The 20,964-nt window shown below is 35.8% G+C and overlaps 1 protein-coding gene across 1 annotated transcript; it reads left to right on the forward strand.

Moving 5' to 3' along the window:
* Positions 1 to 938: 938 nt before the first annotated feature.
* LOC149202027 (lipase-like PAD4) lies at positions 939 to 20,296 on the forward strand. The gene is made up of 6 exons (XM_089401446.1): positions 939 to 1,248; positions 1,376 to 1,461; positions 1,662 to 1,861; positions 17,075 to 17,393; positions 17,541 to 18,278; positions 19,253 to 20,296. Exons 1-6 carry the CDS (start codon positions 939 to 941, stop codon positions 20,042 to 20,044), a joined length of 2,445 nt encoding a protein of 814 aa, XP_089257572.1. The 3' UTR covers positions 20,045 to 20,296.
* Positions 20,297 to 20,964: the final 668 nt, after the last annotated feature.

The raw sequence follows: 20,964 nt of genomic DNA on the forward strand, positions 1-20,964 counted from the left end.
CTACCGTAGGATTGTCCCCGTCCTCTGCTACTTCCTCTCCCTCTTCTGCTGTTCTGTTTTCTGTTAATCTTTTCCTCGGCCTTTACAGCGCTCTGAAAGGCTTCTTCAATATTTCGGGGAGAAAGTATGCTAATTTCATCCAGAATTTCCATCCTCAAGCCATTGACATATCTCGCTGTTTTTTCTGGAGTTTCATCCGTGTAACCAGCACGTAGATTTACCCGGTAGAACTCTTCCGTATACTCTTTGATAGTCATACCTCTCTGCCTCAGGTTCTGTACCCGCCGACATAGTTCCACCTGGTAATCTTTCGGCAGAAATCTGCCCTTCAATTTTGCTACCATCCTTGACCAACTCCGTATGGGTAATTTGTCCAGTCTTTTTCTGTCTGCTTGGACATTATCCCACCACAAGAGGGCATGTCCCTTCAACTTAGTAGCAGCGAACTTGACTCTCTTATCCTCCTTAACTTCCTCATTTTCGAAATACTTATCTAGTTCGCTTATCCAATCCAATAGGATATCAGCAGACAGACTGCCATCGTAATTCGAAATCTCTGTTTTGGGTTTGCTGCTGGCCAATAAAATTGAACGCAGCAGTCTCAATTCTGGAGCCTCCTCATCGGACCCGTCTGTAGCAGCTACCACTTCTTCCTCACTGTCATCTCCCAGTTCCGGGTCTCTTCGTCTACCCGCTTCCACTGCTTCCAAGCGAGCTGTCAGAACTCTAATCTGTTCCCTCAATCCTTCATCTGCTCCTCTACGTGCACCTCTTCCACGTCCTCGTCTTGGCACTTGCCCTTCTGCCATCTTCCTCTATATAAATAAAAAAAAACTGTGCTCTGATACCAATTGATGGGGCCAGCCCACGTGGTCCCCCCGCCAACTCAGTCTACGCGGACTCACACTAATCCTTGGTTGATAATAAAGTGATTGTAAATGATTTTTGTGGTGGTTGATTGGCATTCAATACATGGTACCTTACTCGGCCTCTCTTCACGACACCTGCCCTCCTCGGGGTTGACAAACCCTAATCCCCTTAACGCGCTTTTCCTCCGCCATTTCGCGCCTGTTCAGTCATTTTCACTCTGTGACTTGCTCTGTCGTTCTGGTCTCGCTCTGCCTCTGGTTTTTCTGTTTGTGGGAGAAACCCTGTTGAGCTCCGCTGGTTTCTTATGGTGTAACAATGCTCTTCCACTCCGTCAAACCGGTGCTATGGGAGTCAAAGGGCTTACTTCAGGGTTTCTTGGTAAGTTATGGTCCTTCTCTGCGCGTTCAACTTGTTCCTCGACTGTGTGAGCTTTATTGTTTCTGTTCTGGTGATTACTATTCGTTATGGTCTTTTTGGCAATTCTATGGTGAATGTTGGTGATGAGTGGTTGCTACTTTGTTCCGCTGTCAAACTCACAGTTTGAAGACTCTCCAGCTTGGCTTTTCTCCAACGCTCGGCTTTATAGAACAGGTATGGCCTCGTTCCATGCTAAATATTTGTGTCCACAGTTTGTCCCGGAACTAACGTTCCGCAGCCCCTTTGTGTTCAGGGTTAGCACTTCGTTTCCGCTGGCCTAGGTCTCGGCTCACTACAGGTATGGCTCCTCCGTCACCCTCCTACACGGATTTGTTTGTTTTGATTGCAGTTTCATTTCACAACTTTGTTTGCAGGGCTATTATCGGTGTTCAGACCCTAACTCTTCACCTTGCTTTGTGTTGGCAGGTGTGGCCGGATTCCGCGGATTCACCAAGGCTACAATCGCTCTTTACCGGGTAGCTCTGTCTTTGCTTTACTTTCTCACGGTGTTTCTTGGTCTTGGCCGCATTTACTCTTGTCTGCTGTGTGCATTCTGTGTATTTGTCGGACCTGTGTATGTCAGGGTTACCTCCAACCCGTAACCGTAATTTGGGGTTTTTCTGTGAGCTCTTGATAGCTCGGTTCTATGAACCCTCATGACACAGTTTTGTATATATTGTTTTACACAGGCATACTATGTAATATTTTTATGGCATATGAACTATTTGTAATGGTTTTGTGGCTTACCGGTTTAGACTGTGGTCTGTTCGTTCTGCCGTGTTAGGGTTGCGCCCTCCCGTCTTGTACTCACTCTCTTCTTAGCTAGTCGAAGGACTCTTTGGAATTGTAAAGAACTCTGTTATTTTGGGTTGCCTGAAATGAATTGAAATTACGATGATATGCATGTACAGATTATTACAGAGGACATAAATCATAGACTTGTATTTTTAATGGTGCACTGTATTTGATGAAGGAAAATAATGTATGTACTTCTGGTATTTTTCTTTTACATGTTCCGCTCCTGAACTGAACCCCTCTGGGTTGTTTCGTTTGCCCTTTTGTACAATAGTTTGAGCAGTTGATTAACTGCCTGGTAGTTATGCTATTTCGGTTTTGTACAGTTGATACATGCATACGTTTCCTTTTGCTATTTGTTGGCTCACTTGCCCCTTTTATGCCATAAGGGTTTGCTGTTACATACTTATTAACACTAATCTATCTTTAACACTTCTAACTAAAACCTGTTACAGTAATTAAGGTAAAATAAACATAAATTAGGACAACAGAGTTTAATGCTGTAGTTGACCCTGAAAGAAATTAAACAACAGAAAGGAAAAAAAAACTAAGAACTCTGACAGGCTTGCTGTCCAGTTTAATGAAATTTTCAACTTTCCCAATCTTCTTCCGAAACTGTGTCCATCTTCTCTCGGTCTTCTCCCTGTCGACCAGATGCTCCTGCATCATTTTTTATGTTACAGGGTTGCATACAAATTTTCCTAACATGTCAAAGTTATTGCTGACAATGCTTATTATTCCCGCAAGTACAATTGCTTGTGAGAGAGGATTCTCAAGACAAAACATAATAAAGGATGTCCGAAGAACAACGCTATCATTAGCTGCATTGGATGCCTTGATGCAAGTGTCCCTAACTCGTATTGATTCATCAATGGTGGAATGGGATAGGGTATATGACATCTAAAATAAGAATCTTAAACATTCAAATTTGTTGCTTTTATGTTTATGTTTGTAATGATGTTGTGTTTTGATAATTACCTCTTTTGGTGAAACTATCCAAAATTTAGTTTGTGTACATGTTGATATTGAATGTAATTTTTGAACATTTACATAGTTCATGCACATTATGTTTTTTGTTTGAAACTTATTTCACAACTATTTTTTTTGTAATGGGATTGGCATCCAAGTGGCTTAAATAGAAAACATGGTATGTGTGCTTCAATTTTTGTTATGTGAATTTTTTTTGTCTAATTTTAGTTGCAACAATATTTACATTTACTATTTTCTTGTGAGAGTAATTATGAATATATATTATTTTCACTTTATAATATTAATTTTTGTTATTTATTAAAAACAAAAAAATTTACAGATATGCAAATACATATTTTCCATCTATATTCTCACTATTTACATCTTTAAAAAAAAGGTTAAACATTTAAACAACTTGGAAAAATCACAGAAAAGTTTCATCAACAGGTCTCAAATGAAAGTGTAACAATGACACTTGAATGGATTGATACACCAGAGCATGGAAATTTTGCAACAATTATAAATACAATTTAAAAAATTAGATGAAACTTGTTAAAAAAATATTAAAAATCATAGTTTAAAAGTAAAACCGTCATATCTCTGACGGGTAATGGCACCCGTTAAATTTAACCTTGCACAAAACGTATTTCATATTTGAGAACGCATTTGACAACAGGTCTTAAATGCAAAGTTAGAAAATTACGTCTAAGTTCAAATTAAAAACCATATCTTTGACGTGTGTGCATTTATATAATCCGTGAAATTTTTTCAAAAGATGTAGACAACGGACAACTTACGTTAAGTTCAAATTAAAAGTCATAATTTTGATGCCTGTGCATGTGTATAAACAGTCAAAAGTTTTAAAAAATATTGTAGACAACTAACCAGATAATTGGTAGGAAGCTTTCAGTGTTGTAGGTAATGCATTATGTTTTTTAATTATGTCGATTACCTTGTTGTAATATTTTTTAATTCTATTAAATTAACGAAATTTCTAAATTTTTGAAGATGATGAAGAAATAAAGGTCGTATCAGAAATAACGATAGGGAGATGTTGCTGCAGAGGTTTGGAAAGTCTTCTATTTTCCAAATGAAAGAAATTTGTTCGTTTCATAACAAAGTTATTCTATTCTTCCATAAACTTGTACTTGGAGGTTAAATGTACTAACTATAACATAGAAAATCCAAAAGGAATCGAAGTAGTCTAGCCAGGAGGAGGAGTTGCTTAGATTTCGTTCCCACCGGGAAAAATCTTTGGCTCTGGTTGGCATTACTCCAACCCCTTCGATGTTGATGTTGTTGGAAAACATTAATAATTCCAACCACCTACATTAAATGCAGAGTCTAGCTTCTTCTGGAGAATTCGGCGGATGTTTCGAGCGCTAGATAGCTTCTTGAAGAAGCCACTGCCTCTAGAAACTTCTCTTTTGTATATAAAAACCTCTTTGGCAATCGAATGAAGCAAGTGTTTAGTATTCTGTTGCGTTATCTGATATGGTATTAGAGCGAGGTGAGGTTGAGTACTGTGAGTGTAAGGTTCTTGTGTGGGAGCGATCAAAGTTAGAGTGAGAGATCGCTGAACCAGTGTGTATGTGTGCAGCACAAGCTTTTGGTGAAGGGTGATTTGGTGGTCAGAGTTTTTAGCTTGTTTGACGGAAGAGATTTGTGCATTGCCGTGAGAGCGCTATTGCAAGAGGAGTTGTTGAGAAGTGCAATCTGTGTGAAGTTCGAAGGGAGTGCTGGTGAAGAGCTGTGAACTTGTCTGTAATGCAAATTTGGCCCGCAGCATCTGAAATCCAAACAGAAAATTGATTCTTGCTTCAGTTTTGTGGGTGTGGAGCCGAACTAGAAGTTCCTGTGGTATTCTTGACATTGCGTTCGGTGGTAATTTCATAAAATTTCAAATTTTGTAGGCGAAAATGTCACATATAAATTATTCCTTATATTTTGCACCCATTTTACTGTTGTTTCATTGATTCTTGTGGATTTTCAGTAGTGATCATATATTGCAAGGGTTAAATCTTGAATGGTTTTTCATCTTTATTAACCCAAGCTTCAAGTTTGAAATTTGAAGAGTAGTTACAGTGTGCGTAGAGAAGTTTGTTGGTGCAGAGCACAATCAGGGAGACAACATTGGTGCATTGAAGACTGCATGTTGTGCAAATTCTGGTGAGAATTTTGTTGCAGGTGGAGCCGGTGCAGTCAGCTTATTCGTGAGTCATTTGCTAGCCGAAGATTTTTTATGTCCAAGATGGAGTTGTTGTAACCCAAAACAAGCCAGTGAGGCCAATATTTTTGGTTTTAAGTTATTTCTTCAAAGTCAGTTTGACCAGTGATTTAAAAGGTCCTTTAATAAAAATAATATAAAGTGTTATTTTTTAGAGATATTTAAAATATTAAAACAAAGGGAAGGGTTTATATTTGTGAAAATCAGTAATTTTTTTTTGGTGATTGATACAGTGAAAATAAGTAACATGGCTAATGTATTGGCAGAATCTTATTTATCTGACTCTAACAAGTTAGACGGTGAAAATGATGCAAATTGGAAGCTTAAGTTGCAGACTTTGATGGAAGGCAACAATACATGGACGATTGTGTCTAGAGCTGAAGTTAAGCCAGTGTCCCCTCAAGCCACAAATGCTGCAATTCAAGATTGAAAGCGATGGGAAAACAAAGCAAAGGTGCTTTTGCGGATGACGGTTAAGGACAACATTATTCCACACATTAGAGAGTGCAAAACATCCAAGGAGACATGGGACACTCTCAAAAATTTGTATGAGACGAAGACTACAAATCGAATATTGTATTTAAAGAGTAAGCTTCTTTCAATTAAGATGGAAGAAAATGAAAGTGTTAGTAATTTTATTTCTAGAATTAAAGATCTAAAGGATAAATTAGGTGACATTGGTGAATCAATATCTAGTACAGACTTGGTTACTGTGACATTAAATGGAATGCTTGATGAATATCAAATGTTTATCACTGGTCTTTCAGCTAGAGAGAAGGCTCCTACTTTTGATGAGTTGGCAGGTATACTTATGCAGGAAGAAGAGCGGAGAAGAAGCCTTAAACAAAAATCTCCCAATTCAGATTTGGCATTGATGGCTAAAGGGAAGCAGTCCTTCAAAGGCAAACAGTGGGAGAAAAATAAAGGCAAAAAGCCACAGGTAAAATCATTTCAAGGTACACCTTTACCAAGGACAAATGCCAAATCAAGTAGAGATGATGTGTGTTATTACTATGGAAAACTTGGTCATTTTGCTAAGAATTGCATGAAAAGAAGGTCTGATCAATTTAAACAAAGAAGGAATTTAGGAAATTATGTTGATAGAGATGAAGAAATTAGTCATGACTTTAGCAATCTTAAATTGTTTGTGTCCAATGCTGCTTTATCAGCAGAAATTGATGATGATAATGCTTGGTTTATAGATTCTGGTGCATCAATCCATATGTCATGCAAAAGAGATTGGTTTGATACTTATCATGAGATTAATAATGGTGGACACATCTATTTAGGAGATAATAGATCACATGAAATTAAAGGATATGGTGATATAAGTGTTATGATGCCTAATGGACAAGAAAAACAAATTCAAAATGTGGTGTATGTTCCAGGATTAAAGAAGAACTTAATTTCAGTCTCTACTATCACAGATCAACATTTAAAAGTTGAATTTGTGAAATCACATTGTTTGGTAAAGGATGTGCAAGACAACTACAAGGTTGTTGCAAAAGGAATGAGAATTGGAGGCTTATACAAGTTGGATGTAATGAAGAATGGACATCAAGCTTTGGCATCAACAAGCATGTCAACTATAAAGCTTTGGCATCAAAGGTATGGACACTTAAATCATAATGACCTAATGTTACTACAAAAGAAATTGATGGTAGAAGGTCTTCCAATTATTAAGGGTGAACACTTTGAATGTGAAGGTTGTGCACTAGGAAAACAACATAGGGAAGAATTTCCTGTGCATGAAAATAGAAGAAAACGTGAAATACTTGAACTAGTGCATACTGATGTATGTGGTCCAATGCAAACTAAGTCACTTGGTGGAGCATATTACTTTCTTATATTTATTGATGATAGCACTAGATACACCTGGGTGTACTTTATAAGAAACAAAAGTGACGTGTTTGAATACTTTAAAGAATTCAAGAGTATGGTTGAAAAGCAAACATGAAAGAGCATTAAAATTCTTCGATCAAATAAAGGTGGTGAGTACACTTCAGGAGCTTTTATCAAATATTGCAAACAAAATGGAATTATGCAACAATTTACAGTACCACATACACCTCAACAAAATGGAGTAGCTGAGAGAAAGAATAGAACATTAGTTGAATGTGCTCGTAGTATGTTAAAAAGTAAAGGACTTTCTAATAGTTTTTGGGCTGAAGCCATTAATACAACTGTATATCTTAAAAATAGAAGCCCTACTAAGTATCTTGAGCACAAAACACCATTTGAAGCATTTTATGGTTTTAAACCTAAAGTTAGTCATTTAAGGATATTTGGATGCAAGGCCTTTGCTCATATTCCTAAAGAGGATAGGAGAAAGTTAGATGCCAAAGCCATCAAATGTATTTTTATTGGATATTGCATTGATCAAAAAGCATATAAAATGTATGATCCAAGTACTCACAAGGTCTTTGCAAGTAGAGATGTTATATTTCATGAGCATGTAGATAAACAAATAAAAGAAGATGAACATAATATATGGCAGTCTCCTTATGAAAGCTTTAAGGAAGAAGAAGAAGTTGTGGAATCAACTCAAGTTCAAGAACACATGGACATTCCAAAAGACACATCAAGGAATCAAAGTCCACAAAGAAGTGATGAAGGCACTCCACAGAGAAGAAAAGGAGAAGGTACTCCACAAAGTAATGAACCTCTAAGAAGGTCAACATGACAGATTCAAACCCCCATCAGGTATAAAGATTATGCTTTAATGTCTCAAGTAATGACTATTTTTGAGCCCTTAAATTATGAACAAGCCAAAAATCATAAAGAATGGATGGAAGCTATGAAAGAAGAATATGACTCTATAATGAAAAATGAAACTTGGGAATTAACCAAATTACCTGAAAATAAAGTCCCTATATGATCAAAATGGTTGTACAAGACAAAATTTAATGCAGATGGTAGCGTAGACAAGTATAAGGCAAGATTGGCTGCAAAAGGTTATTCACAAAAAGAAGGTATAGATTATGAAGATACCTTTGCTCCGATTGCAAAAATGAATACAATCAGAATAGTGATAGCATTGGCAACTAAATATGATTGGAAGCTACATCAATTAGATGTAAAGTCAGCTTTTCTAAATGGTGACTTAAAAGAAGAGATTTATCTTGTTCAACCAGAAGGATTTGTAAAGAAGGGTCAAGAACATCTTGTATGCAAGTTAAAAAAGGCCTTATATGGACTAAAACAGGCCCCCAGATATTGGTATGAAAAAATCGACAAATTCTTCTTTCAGCAAAGATTTAAAAAAAGTAAAAATGATCCTAATTTGTATGTCAAGACAGATAGAAATGGGGATATAGTATTACTCTCTATATATGTTGATGATCTAATAATAACAGGGAGTGCTGATAAATTGATTATAGATATAAAAATGAAGTTATCTCGGGAATTTGAGATGAAGGATCTTGGTGAGATGCACCATTGTCTAGGTCTTGAGGTATGGAGATATGATGGAAGAACCTTAATCACACAAAGAAAATATACAAATGAAGTACTAAAGAGATTTCATACGAATGGATGTAAAGCAGTGAGTACTCCATTGGAACAAAGTATCAAATTAAGAAGTGATGATGAAACAAAAGAGGTAAATGGAACATTGTATCGACAATTAGTGGGAAGTCTGAATTATCTCACTACCACTAGACCAGACATTGCTTATGCAGTAAACATACTTAGTCAATTCATGGCTAAGCCTCATGAAAGCCATTGGATAGTTGTAAAAAGGGTCCTTCGATATTTAAAGGGAACTATCAATTTTGGTATTGAATATACTAATGCTTGTAATGTTGAATTGACAGGTCATTCTGATTCTGACTGGGCTGGAAATCCAGATGATAGGAAATCCACCACTGGATACGTCTTCAATATAGGATTGGGAGCTATATCATGGAGCAGTAAGAAATAGGCAACAGTTTCCTTGTCATCAACTGAAGCAGAATATAAAGCATTATGTAGTGGCACCTGTGAAGTTATATGGCTCAGAAGAATACTTGAAGATGTTGGTGAAGGTCAACAAGAACCTACAGTGATCAGATGTGATAATCAAAGCACCATCAAACTGGGGAACGATCCTGTATTTCATTCAAGGTCAAAACATATAGACACACAATATCATTTTTTAAGAAAAGGTCCAATCAAAAGAAATTTCTCTAACATATTGTAATACAAATGAGAATGTAGCTGGCATATTCACTAAGCCTCTTAGGAAGGTAAAATCTGAGTTTTGTAGAAGGAAGTTATGTGTTGTAGAAAATCAAGATTATATTGTAAGCCTAGTTGAGACTTAGACCAGCAGGCATGACAATTAAGAGTATGCTTACAGTGTCTTATGTATTGTGCTATAGTATATTTGTCATATGGTTGGAATTAAGGGGGAGTGTTGGAAAACATTAATAGTTCCAACCACCCACATTAAATGCAAAGTCTAGCTTCTTCTGGAGAATTCGGCGGATGTTTCGAGAGCTAGATAGCTTCCTGAAGAAGCCACCGACTCTAGAAACTTCTCTTTTGTATATAAAAACATCTTTGGAAATCAAATGAAGCAAGTGTTCAGTATTCTGTTGCGTTATCTGATAGATGTGACTATCAGAATTCACCAGAATCAGAATTTGGCAGGATCCAATCAGGTCACATCCCTCCATCTAGCGAGGGATTGACTAGTCCACTCGTTAATGCAGCAACGAGGGTGGCAGGTCGGTGATTTGAATTCAAAACTAAAAGAAAATCGCGCCCCTGCTTCTCCAGAAAGGCTCAAGCTCCCTATGCCTCCAGAACTCCTCGACCTCCCTATGGAGAACTTATGAACTATAAGTCCTTTCGAGCGATTATATTTGATCAATTATAAATATAGTTCATGCCTCACATGTCCTGTGGCCTTTTCTATGCCTGCATTTTTTGATAAAATCTTTATAAATCCTGAAGTATCTTAGAGCATCAAACAATCTGGGTAGTTAGAATCCATAAAAATTGCAGGCCCCTGCATTTTTCTGATAAACTCTTTATAAATCCAATCTGCCACACCGTAATCTCAGTTCCTTTATTTATGATGATTAACGTTGTTGATCAATGCGCAATGAATTGATCCAAAGGTACTGCATTAAACTCAACTGTTTCTTTTGCAAGTGATTATTCTGTTCCCCTAAAATATCCCTAGTCTAGTGGCAGTCTGGGTTTACTTTCTTTCCTATCCATTATTACAAGATGTCTACAGTTGCAATAAAGTAGTAGCCATGTTTATCTCCATGAAACCTGCCTTCTATGTGATGTTGAAAAATTGATGACACCTGACATGAAGAACAATATTTCGTGGGCTTATATATGCACTAGCTTGAATTAGAATAAATGAGTTCGTTGTGTGTTATTTTGCAAAGTTAAAGGAGAGGAGTGTGAACCATTTCTTAGAAAGTTCTCAAGTAGTTTGCATAGTTACAATTTATTTTATGGAATCCAAATAATCTCAGTCAGAGGTTTGCAGTTTTGACCAAGAGATCAAGCTAACAGATATCATTTGGAATTTTTTTTATGTTAAACAATACAAGTTCATTTACAAGCAACAATGAGCTTACCCTTATGTAAACACAGATGCCAATTAGAGGGGGAAACTACAAGTCAATAAGGCAGTGAAACTTGGCTAAAACAACAACAACTAATGACCAATGTAGAATCTAGACTATTGTTATGCATAATCAATCTGATTTGCAGCAGCAAAGCTGAGACTCTTTTGAGGCATGGTGAGATTCATATAGTTGTTGTCTTCAAACAATTTAGAAAATTGGAGTTAAATATTTTAGGGGTTTTGTTCAAGTTTGTATTAGTTTCAAGTCAAGAGTGATTTCGATCTTTTGATCTCTCAATCAAGTGTGTGATAATTCAACACATCATGGACTTCAAGTTCAAGGGATGCAAGAAAAACATAGCAACCTGTGTTTTATAGGCCGAAGGAAGGGATGTTCCAAGCCATTGGCATAGCTAGGGAAAGTAGAGATGGTTTGTCTTTCCCTTGTGCTACCTATGATGCACTGTGGAAGCCAATGAGAAGATCCATAATTTATGTAGTGATCCTCACCCTATCTCAGGGTCTTCTGTCTTCAAAACTTTCCATAGATGAATTTAATAGCACGGTCTAAAATAGATGAATTGCAACAGGTGCACATACTTATAGGGCCACTTTCAAAGAATCTTTCTGCATGCTACATTTTTTAATGGATATTTTGTCCTGCTTTTGGTATTCATGTTTATCTTTAGCTACATGCAGTTAAGATGGAAATAGAAAATGGTGTAACACCTGATCTCATTAGTCTAGAATTTTAGTAAGACAAAACTTTAGCTAAAATTGTAGGACAACCTAGTAGGAGGAATCAATTGTTTTTGTTTAGCCAATCAAGGCAAGGTGAAAGTTCCTTCTCTAGGCTTAGAATTTCTAAGGGATCAAACTAATAGTAGGAAATATGAAATTGTCACGGCCATAGGGATACTTATATCTTACATTGAATTTGTGAAAAAAATTCTCTGCAAGAATGACATATTTGTGACATGTCCAAAAATAAATTATCTTACAAAAGAAAGACAACAGAAGAAGTCACAGTTAGTGGAGATCTATATAAAAATTTGACATTTGCTAATGATTCTAGGATCTCGGAGGACCTGATGGACATGAAAGGAAAAACTAAGTTGTTCAAGTCATCTGTTGAATGTGGGGAAAATATTTACCCTTAAAAAATTGTAATTGGCAAGGTGGCCTTTAAAATGTCCTTAACGAGCAAGAGCTTCTGTTGTAGCACAAGAATATATAAAATGAGTTAAAAGTGGAGGGCTTATGAGCAATCACAAATATTTAGATGAGCAAGTTGTTGAAGAAGCAGTTGATCAAGATAGTTGCAGGGTAGATTTGTCTATTGTTCTTATTGTACAAGGAATCAATTACAAATTAATAAGGCAAGCCTGAGGCGGTTATTTTGGAGGAAAATGCCCCTCTAATGAGGACATTGGAAAATGATTAGAGGCAAGCTCTTGTGAAGTGTATGGCTTAGGTAAAGGCTACATTGGTGTGATCTTCAACTAGATAGTGGTGCCAAGGCAACTTTATAATATGGGATGTGGAACATAGCTAGTGTGTTGGTGCATGTACAACAATGGAAATCATATTTCAATGTCAAGATGATGCAGGTGCATTGGTTCATACATGTGTGGGGAGTGAAAATGTTTTATAATTATAACAATCTAATTTTGAACATCCAATGCTATGATATTGTGAGTGTGAGAGTACCTTAATTCATAAATTTGCAGCTAGAAATTAGGTGTCATTGGGAAGACCCAATGGCACATGGATTTTCCAAGAAAAGCATTAGAGGCAGTGGTTCTCTCTCTCTTAATGCAGCTAAGAAGTGGATTAGTGCTCTTCCCCAAGAGATAGAAGTTTGACACCAGTTTTCCTCATGTGCATAGAAAAATGTATGATTTTGAAATTACTCTCAAACTTGGGTCTAAATAACCACCAACAAGGATAAGCTGGAAATGTCATGGTGATGGAATAAGCATGAGACTTACAGAAAAACAAAAGGATTATGACTTGTCCTCCTGAGACTGCATTCCAAGGATTCTTATGCAGACTTTTAGAACCGTCAGAGACAACTATTATAATGAAGTGGCCAAACTGCCAAGCATTTAGATAATTAGTAGGATAGTGATGAAATTCTGACTAAGCACACTAAGAAAATTGTAGGCTGTGAGAAACCTTTGTCAGCACACAAAGTAAACTCTAGCTCCTATTCCAAAGTGGTTCTAAAAGCCCAATCTATGTTAGTATGCATCACAATCTACTCTATCGTGTCCGCGATTAGCAGTCTAGACTCTATATGATGAACAATTTACCAGTACCCATGTATGAGATGTACCAGAATCCATGCATTAGATGACATTCCAATTTCAAGTTTCCCAATTTGGTCATGCTTTTGCTCTATTTCTTCGTGCAGGGATAGTTAGAAACCATATATGAAGTCGACAAAGTGATGATTTTAGAAAACGACATACTTTTTGGCGTGTGCTTTATCTAAATCTTTGACAATGTGAAAAATATAAAAAATGCACATTAAACCAACTTTATGCCATCAAAAGCAATGTCACAAATAGCCTCAACATGATTATTACATTTTCTAATAAAACAAATTGTATTAATAAGTGTTCAAAACAGTACAACAATCGAAATAGTGTTAAAGAACCAAAAGAACCAATTTCATGTTGGAAAACAAGAAAACAAGGAATATAAGAACCAAATGGAGACAAGACTAAAATAGAATACCATTAAAAATAATACCAATATGGATAATTACATTGATGAACAATCTATGCATGTTCAATCTATGCCATCACATAGAGAACCCTTTGCCTGATTAACTCTGTTTTTTGTGTTTTGTCTAATGTGGTTATGTTTCTAACCTGAGATATGAGCAAACCTCCAGCAACCAAGATAGATCCAAAAGTCAAAACCCCACCTTCGCCTCAATCGTGGGTGGCATAAGGGTGCCTAGCCTTGGCTCAACCATTGCGGAATAAAAGAGGAGATCATAATGGAAAGCAATGATAGTGCCAAAGATACTATTACCTCCAATTTTAAGGATAAGATGTGGGATGACAACAAGCTGGAGGGTAAAATGAAGCTAAGGTGATCAACCCCACCCTTGATAACTAGAATTATCTCTCTGTGTTAACCAACACTAAGAAAAAAATGAACATCACTAGGATAAGAACTAATTCTCATGAGCTTCGAAGTGAAACCGGTTGGTGGTCTACTCCCAAGACTCAATAGGATGATAGAATTTATCATATTTGTGAGACTAAGAGGTTGGAAGATGAAAATTAAATCCTTTTAGACTACCTGACTCTTACTCACATCCACTCTCAATCCCTAACATTTGCCACACTTCCAATCTTCTTGACTTGTTAAGTCATCCCAACTATAGCAATTTTGGAACACTTATTTCCATTCTTTTTGATAATAGAAACAAGATTTTGAAGAATCGTGATTAGATTATTTTTCTTTTCTTAAGGTCTAGTAGAGTGCATTGGACGTTAATCATCATCATCATAATCATAATATATTTACCTTTTTTTCAAATTTGACCAAATAACTTATTAATTCTATCTTTAACCTAAACTATAATTATTTCTATTATTAATATTATACTTTCTCAACAAACTAAAATTAAATTAATTATTAATTTTGACTATTATATCTTGAGTATTTATTACTTGATTCCTTCAATCCAGATTCAATTTCTAATAATTATTTTTTGTCATTATTTCCTAGTCATATCTCCCCCAAATGGCTATATTGTAACTCTATTTAACTAGGTCTAGCACTCTTCACTTCATCATAAAAGCTTACTGTTCCTGAAGATGAGTAAGTGTTCACCCCAAAAGTCGGGCATATCAATGACAACTCACACTTTACCAGAAGTATTCATCTTCTTCAAATTATTGACTATGGAAATATTCATACTAAAATATATTTCTTCTCATTCATTTTACAAAATCCCATGATACATGGCCACACATTTTAATAATTTATAACTACTTGTTCAATAACACTCACTCTCTCTCTAGATTATGTGTGTGTGGGGCTAAGCACTAGCAATAATTAGGTATGTTGATTGGTAACATTGAGTTCCCCTATTGATTTTTCCTTTTTACTCAAATACCAGTAGGATATTATATTAAAATAATGGATATAATATAATTTTAAAGTAAAATTCCTAATAACAATTTTCATCACTTTAATTAATTATATTTATTTTAAGTTTTGCAAAGTAAAAATCTATTTACAAAATTCCTAAATCTTCACTACAGTTGTGAGAATTCGTCAATTATAAAATATCATTAAAAAATGTAGTAAGAAAAAATCTCTATCCTGGTGGAATTTTAAGAATTTTAAGGATAGCCAGAAAAGTGTTATGGCAGAATGGTCAAAAATAGCCCCGAGTCTTATAAATAAATTATTTGTTAATTTTGACTAATTGATCTTTACTAACTTACTAGGATTGATTGAGCTGCTTACAGTAAGCTTTGATGATTTTGGTCTTCGAATTAATGGATCCATAACACAATCTACAGGTTTTTCATTAAATTCTCACTGAGTTACAATAATGAATCCGCCATAGTAAGGTTTGATAATTTTGGTTAATTTTCACTGGCTTACAATTAACGGATCACAATGCAATCCATTTTTTTTGTTTTATATTTTCTTTACTAGAAGTATAGTAATGTGTTTCCCAAAAATTGTGAAAAGACATATTCAGTGACACTTCCAGACAACAATAACAAAAATACATCTAATATATAAGTAAAAATAAATTTGGAACATCACACAAATCCCAATCTTAAAAAAACACCATCATAGAAAATTTACTTCATAGTCAAAATTCCCTGTCAAATTTATATCAGGTATGGAGAAGTTCACTTGCAATCCTGTTCCGACTTGGAGTTCTACGATTTTCTTTTTATTTGTTTTATGTTTCCCGGATAGCTTCTCCATTTTCCTATGTAAACTCAGATTCGTTGACAATTTCCCATGAACTCCATACCCAATGCTCTTGGAGTTTTCTTTCCTTTGTTTCCTGTTTCCCGGATATTGCCAAGTTCCTTCCTTTTTGTATGCAATCATTTCTATTTAAGTCAGAGACTCATTGTGTATTACGAGGAAATCATCTCTTAATTCCACTACCATTGTGAATCTGCTCGAGCAGCAATAGCAGGCCACGGACTCCCCTACTCCCCCGTAAGGATGCACATGGAAAATCAGTTTTTTTTTTTGCATGATCTGTCTGTTGCTTTTTACATTTTCATAAATGCCTGTCTTTGATAAACTTGAAATTATTTTGTATCAATTTTGAACGGATTCGTTGGTGAAGAATGGAGCTCGAGTATGAAGCTTTTAAGAAGTTGGAGATTGCAGTTTTGTTCCTAATTTTGAAGCGTTTTTAGGATAAATTTTGGCTTGTCATAGTGGTTAGAATAGACTTTGTTGATAAAATTTTGGAATAATAGTGTAATTGATTTTGTAATCCATCCGAGTTTGGTGGACACTCCCCCATCATAAAAACTAGAAAGCAAAAAAAGGTTTTTTTGAAGAGAGATGCACCCTGCTGGGACAAGTCATCATTCGCTTTCGGGTTACATTTAAGCCCTGAATTTCTCAAGCCTTTGGAAGGATTACAGAATCAATGTCCCTTCAGCAGTCTAAGAAAAAATATTTGTGACTGATACAGGCCTTTCCGTTGCAGTAATCACTGTATGTCTGTCGTACTTAATATTTTTAAGTGAAGCTGAGGAATTGATGGCCTGCAATTAGTAATGGGAGTTTGATTTAATCTAATAATGGCAGATCCAATAATCTGGTCTTCGACAGTCAGTTTTTTGCAAGCTAAATGGTTTCGTAGCATAGACACCTCTGTTATTGTTTAGGAGTTGTATGTGTAATCTTAGCCCTTGATTTTTCATAATAGTTTTTTAATCTTCATCTCAGGTAATGAAGGTATTGTTGTATTTTTGTTGAATCTGGTCATCTCCTCTACATCTCCCAATCTACAAAGTAGTGCAAAACTGACATATTTAATAAACTGAAAGCTGGATTAAGAAACATTCAGAGATTGCTCTCCATTGTCCATACATCCTAACTTGAAAATCTTTGTGAATTCAATATTATTTGATGTACACAAATCTAAATTGGGAGCCATCGATTCTTCTGTGTCCATATAGTGCTGAATTACATAACTATCGTTGCAGGTTCACTGTTGGTCAGGAAATTGCATCGTTCCTTGTTTCATACGGAATACTGTCCAAGGCATGGTGCTTTCTTGGAAGCAACACGGAAAGTTTTACTCTGAAGGAGGTTGAAGGCATTGCATATGTTGCCTTCCCTTCATTTCATGATATAGAAGGTTTTATTGTCAAGGAGAGCAAATATGGAGAGGGCAATATACAAACTGACAACAAAGTTTTCTCTGATTGCCTCAAGGGCAATGATGATAAACCAGCTCTGGTTCATCAGGGAGCTCTTAAGCTGTTCCTGCATATTCTGAACAACACGGATTTCGAAGCAGAGGTAAGTTGATTTATCTAAATACAACTGCCAGGACATAGAGACCTTACTTTCAACAAAACAGGGTTTATTCCTTCAATTATTAGAGATAAAAAAAATGAAATTCAAAGGGAAAATTAACAGTGAGTTGATGTATTTGATGATCATCAGTTGCAGATTTACACAGACCGCAAACAAAAGAAACTCAAACCCATTATATTTGTGGGTCATTCCCTTGGAGGGGCAGTGGCGACTTTGGCCACACTATGGGTGCTGGAAAAGAGGCTGAGGAATAGCTCACCTTTTTGTATCACATTTGGTTGCCCTTTAGTGGGAGATGTAAGACTTGTTGAAGCAGTTCGCCGGGAGAATTGGGCAGGCAACTTTTGTCATCTGATTTCCAAGTACGATATTGTTCCTCGGATGCTCCTTGCACCGTTTCAGTCAATTGCCAACCCCTTGACCGCTATTTTTCCATATTGGCAGGGCATATTGCCATATTCTTTTATTCAAGATGATTGCAGAACTCTTCTTGAGAATGTCCTCAAGTATACAAGTACGGAAGTGAACTATGGGCTAGATCCTATAAGAGTGTTAGATGGGATTAACGAGGAGAGAAGCCCATATCGACCTTTCGGCACTTACATGCTCTGCTCAAGCCATGGTGCAGTTTGTGTTGAAAACTCTGAGGCAGTTTTACACCTGCTTCATTGGACAATGCAAAGCCAAGAAAAATCTTATGATGACATTGTACGGGCATGCATTTCAGAGCACTCGGATTATGGTTCTGTCTTGGAGCATGTCAGGCAATACTCCATAAGTGGAAGAGGACTTGGGAATTCCAATTCAGAATCCTCTTACATGATGGGAATCTTATTGCAGCTACAGGCTATGGGTGTTGAAACTCAGGTAATGCTTAACTCTTTTTCAAAATAGATTTTGAATGAAAAAGGGGAAAATTACATTTTAGTTTTTGATATGAACAGAATATCTTAAAGGTAATATGGACAAAACTGCAATCTAATGAATTGCCTTCTCTGAATCCAACCTTTTGAGTTCTCTGCAATGAATAGAGTATAATGATAGAAAAATAAAGAGTTTATTATTGATTTCCTTTTAGCATTGGGTAAGAATGTCATATCTAATGACACCACAATTTTGCCTAAAAAATAACGGAAATTCTGGTATAACTGTGAGAAAATTAGACTGAAATTTTTAGAAATCTGGGTTATAGCTTTAACACTTTCAGATTTTGGATGCTGCATGGATTATTTATGAATTTTGGGTGCACCAGGGGTGATTTAAGATTTTGGATGCTTTATGGGTTGTTCATGAATTTTGGGTACACCGGGGGTGATGGTGCTGAATCTCTTTCTACCGTAAAAAAAATTATTCAAACACTCCGGGTATTAAATTTCCTCAAAAATTTATCTTGAATTTCAACAAAAATTTCACTGTCCCAGAGAAATTGTGACATTGAATTTTCTCAAAAATTTATCTTGAATTCCAACAAAAATTTCACTGTCCAAGGGAAATTGTGAAATTGTGGCATTGAATTTCCTCAAAAATTTATCTTGAATTCCAACAAAAATTTCACTGTCCGACAGAAATTGTGAAATTGTGGCCTCATTACAACGCCGATAAGAATACGAGGGCTTTCTGGGCTTTTCTAGAACTTCATGTATACCATGTGCGCTAGTTTTTTATGGTTTAAGATCGAATTTCATCTATACCATGTGCGAGTGTGTTTTATGCTTTAAGATCTGAGACTAGATTAAACTATAACACTGTCTTTATTGGTACTTCTGAATTTTGTTTTTCTCATTTAGGCATTCTAATTGATGCTTGGAATGTGTTATCGAGTTGGCCTCAAATTTCTGCAGAATGTGGAATATGCAAAGAATGCCCTACTAAAAGCAGGAAATGTTGAAAACAGTCATAACATGAACGCTTCTAAGTTGGCTATTGATTTAAGTATGGCACACGGGAGTATGGCAGAGCTTGAGTGGTATAAAGAGGATTGTGAAAGAAAAAATGGCATCACATATTATGACTCCTTCAAGAACGAAAACGACAGGAAGGATTACGACAGGAAGGATTCAAGGACAAATGTGAATAGGGTAAAGCTTATTCGGATTTGGGACGGCATTATTGAAATGTGGGAAAGCAATGAGCTGCCATGTGATTTCCAATTCCAAAATAAGTGGATAAACGCTGGCAATACATATAGAAAACTGGTAGAGCCCCTGGATATTGCAGATTATTATCGTAATGGCAATAGCAACTATGTTTCAAATGGAAGACCGAAGCGCCATAAAGTTCTTCAGAAATGGATGGAAGAGAAAGAAAAAACACGCCGTTCGAGAGGCCAACGACCCCGCACAAAGCCTGCATCCCTAACCGAAGACTCGTGCCTTTGGGCATATGTAGAAGAGGCTCGGAGAGACTTGGAAAATCTGAAACAAGGCCATCTCCAACGCCTTGGAAATCTCGAAGAGTTTGAAGATAATGTGACACGGATGATCAACACTCGCAGCATTTCTTTAGATGTTTTCCTCGAAACCAGCAGCTTCATGGTGTGGTGGGAAGAATGGAAAGAATATAATAAAAATAAATGTTCTACATGGAGCTCTCCTTTGTATGAGATAATGCAAAGTGAAAGTTGGAAGGGTTGAATTTGGAGGCGATCCCAGTTTTAACTTTATGAATAAGGACCCTTCTTCCGATGAAGTTGTTTATTCACCTTATAGAGATGAAATTTATTTTTCACTTCGATATTGGAGGCTTTCCAATGAAAAAGTTCAGCTTAACGTTGAGGAGAAGGGCGTTCAATTAGGTTGTTTGTTTTGTTATTAAGATGTAATTTCTTTTCAAACTATCACTATGTTGAAATGATTTGATATTTAAGATGGAACTGTATTTTCTGAGGGGTCATAGTCAATCTGAATCATTAAATTATAAATTAATATTTTTTATTAACTATTAAAGAATGAAAGATATATTTAATGTTGCATAGATATGTTGAACCTGGAATGCTTGAAAAGAACATCTCTAGTTAATGGATTTAATTAGAAAGTTAATCACTTCAACAATTTTTTTGGTTATGTTGTTTTTCATACTGGAAGTAGAGATAGCAAAGCATTGGGAGTTGAATCATTAAATTAAAATTAATATTTTTTTATTAACTATTAAAGAATGAAAGATATATTCATTGCTGCATAGATATGTCGAACCTGGAATGCTCGAAAAGAACATCTCTAGTTAATGGACTTAATTAAAAAGATAACTACTTCAACATTTTTTTGGTTATGTTATTTTTCATATTGGAAGTAGAGATAGCAAAGCATTGGGAGGATCGAAAATCATAATTTCTTATATTTTTATTTCTTATTTTTTATTTTTTAATATATATTTAAAATAAGACAAATTGAAAATAGACATTTATTTTAATTCCTTTAAAGATTAAGAAAGAAAAAAGGCTTACTGAAATTAAAATTTCCACTTTCTTCAAGTCTACTAAAATTTCATCTAATATTATAGTAAGTAATATCATTGATATTAAATATGAATATCAAGAATTTCATTTAAGGTTATA

Source organism: Pinus tabuliformis, chromosome 2_1, assembly GCF_031772625.1.
Source record: "Pinus tabuliformis cultivar Carrire ecotype Pingquan chromosome 2_1, CPIR1, whole genome shotgun sequence".
NCBI lineage: Eukaryota > Viridiplantae > Streptophyta > Pinopsida > Pinales > Pinaceae > Pinus > Pinus tabuliformis.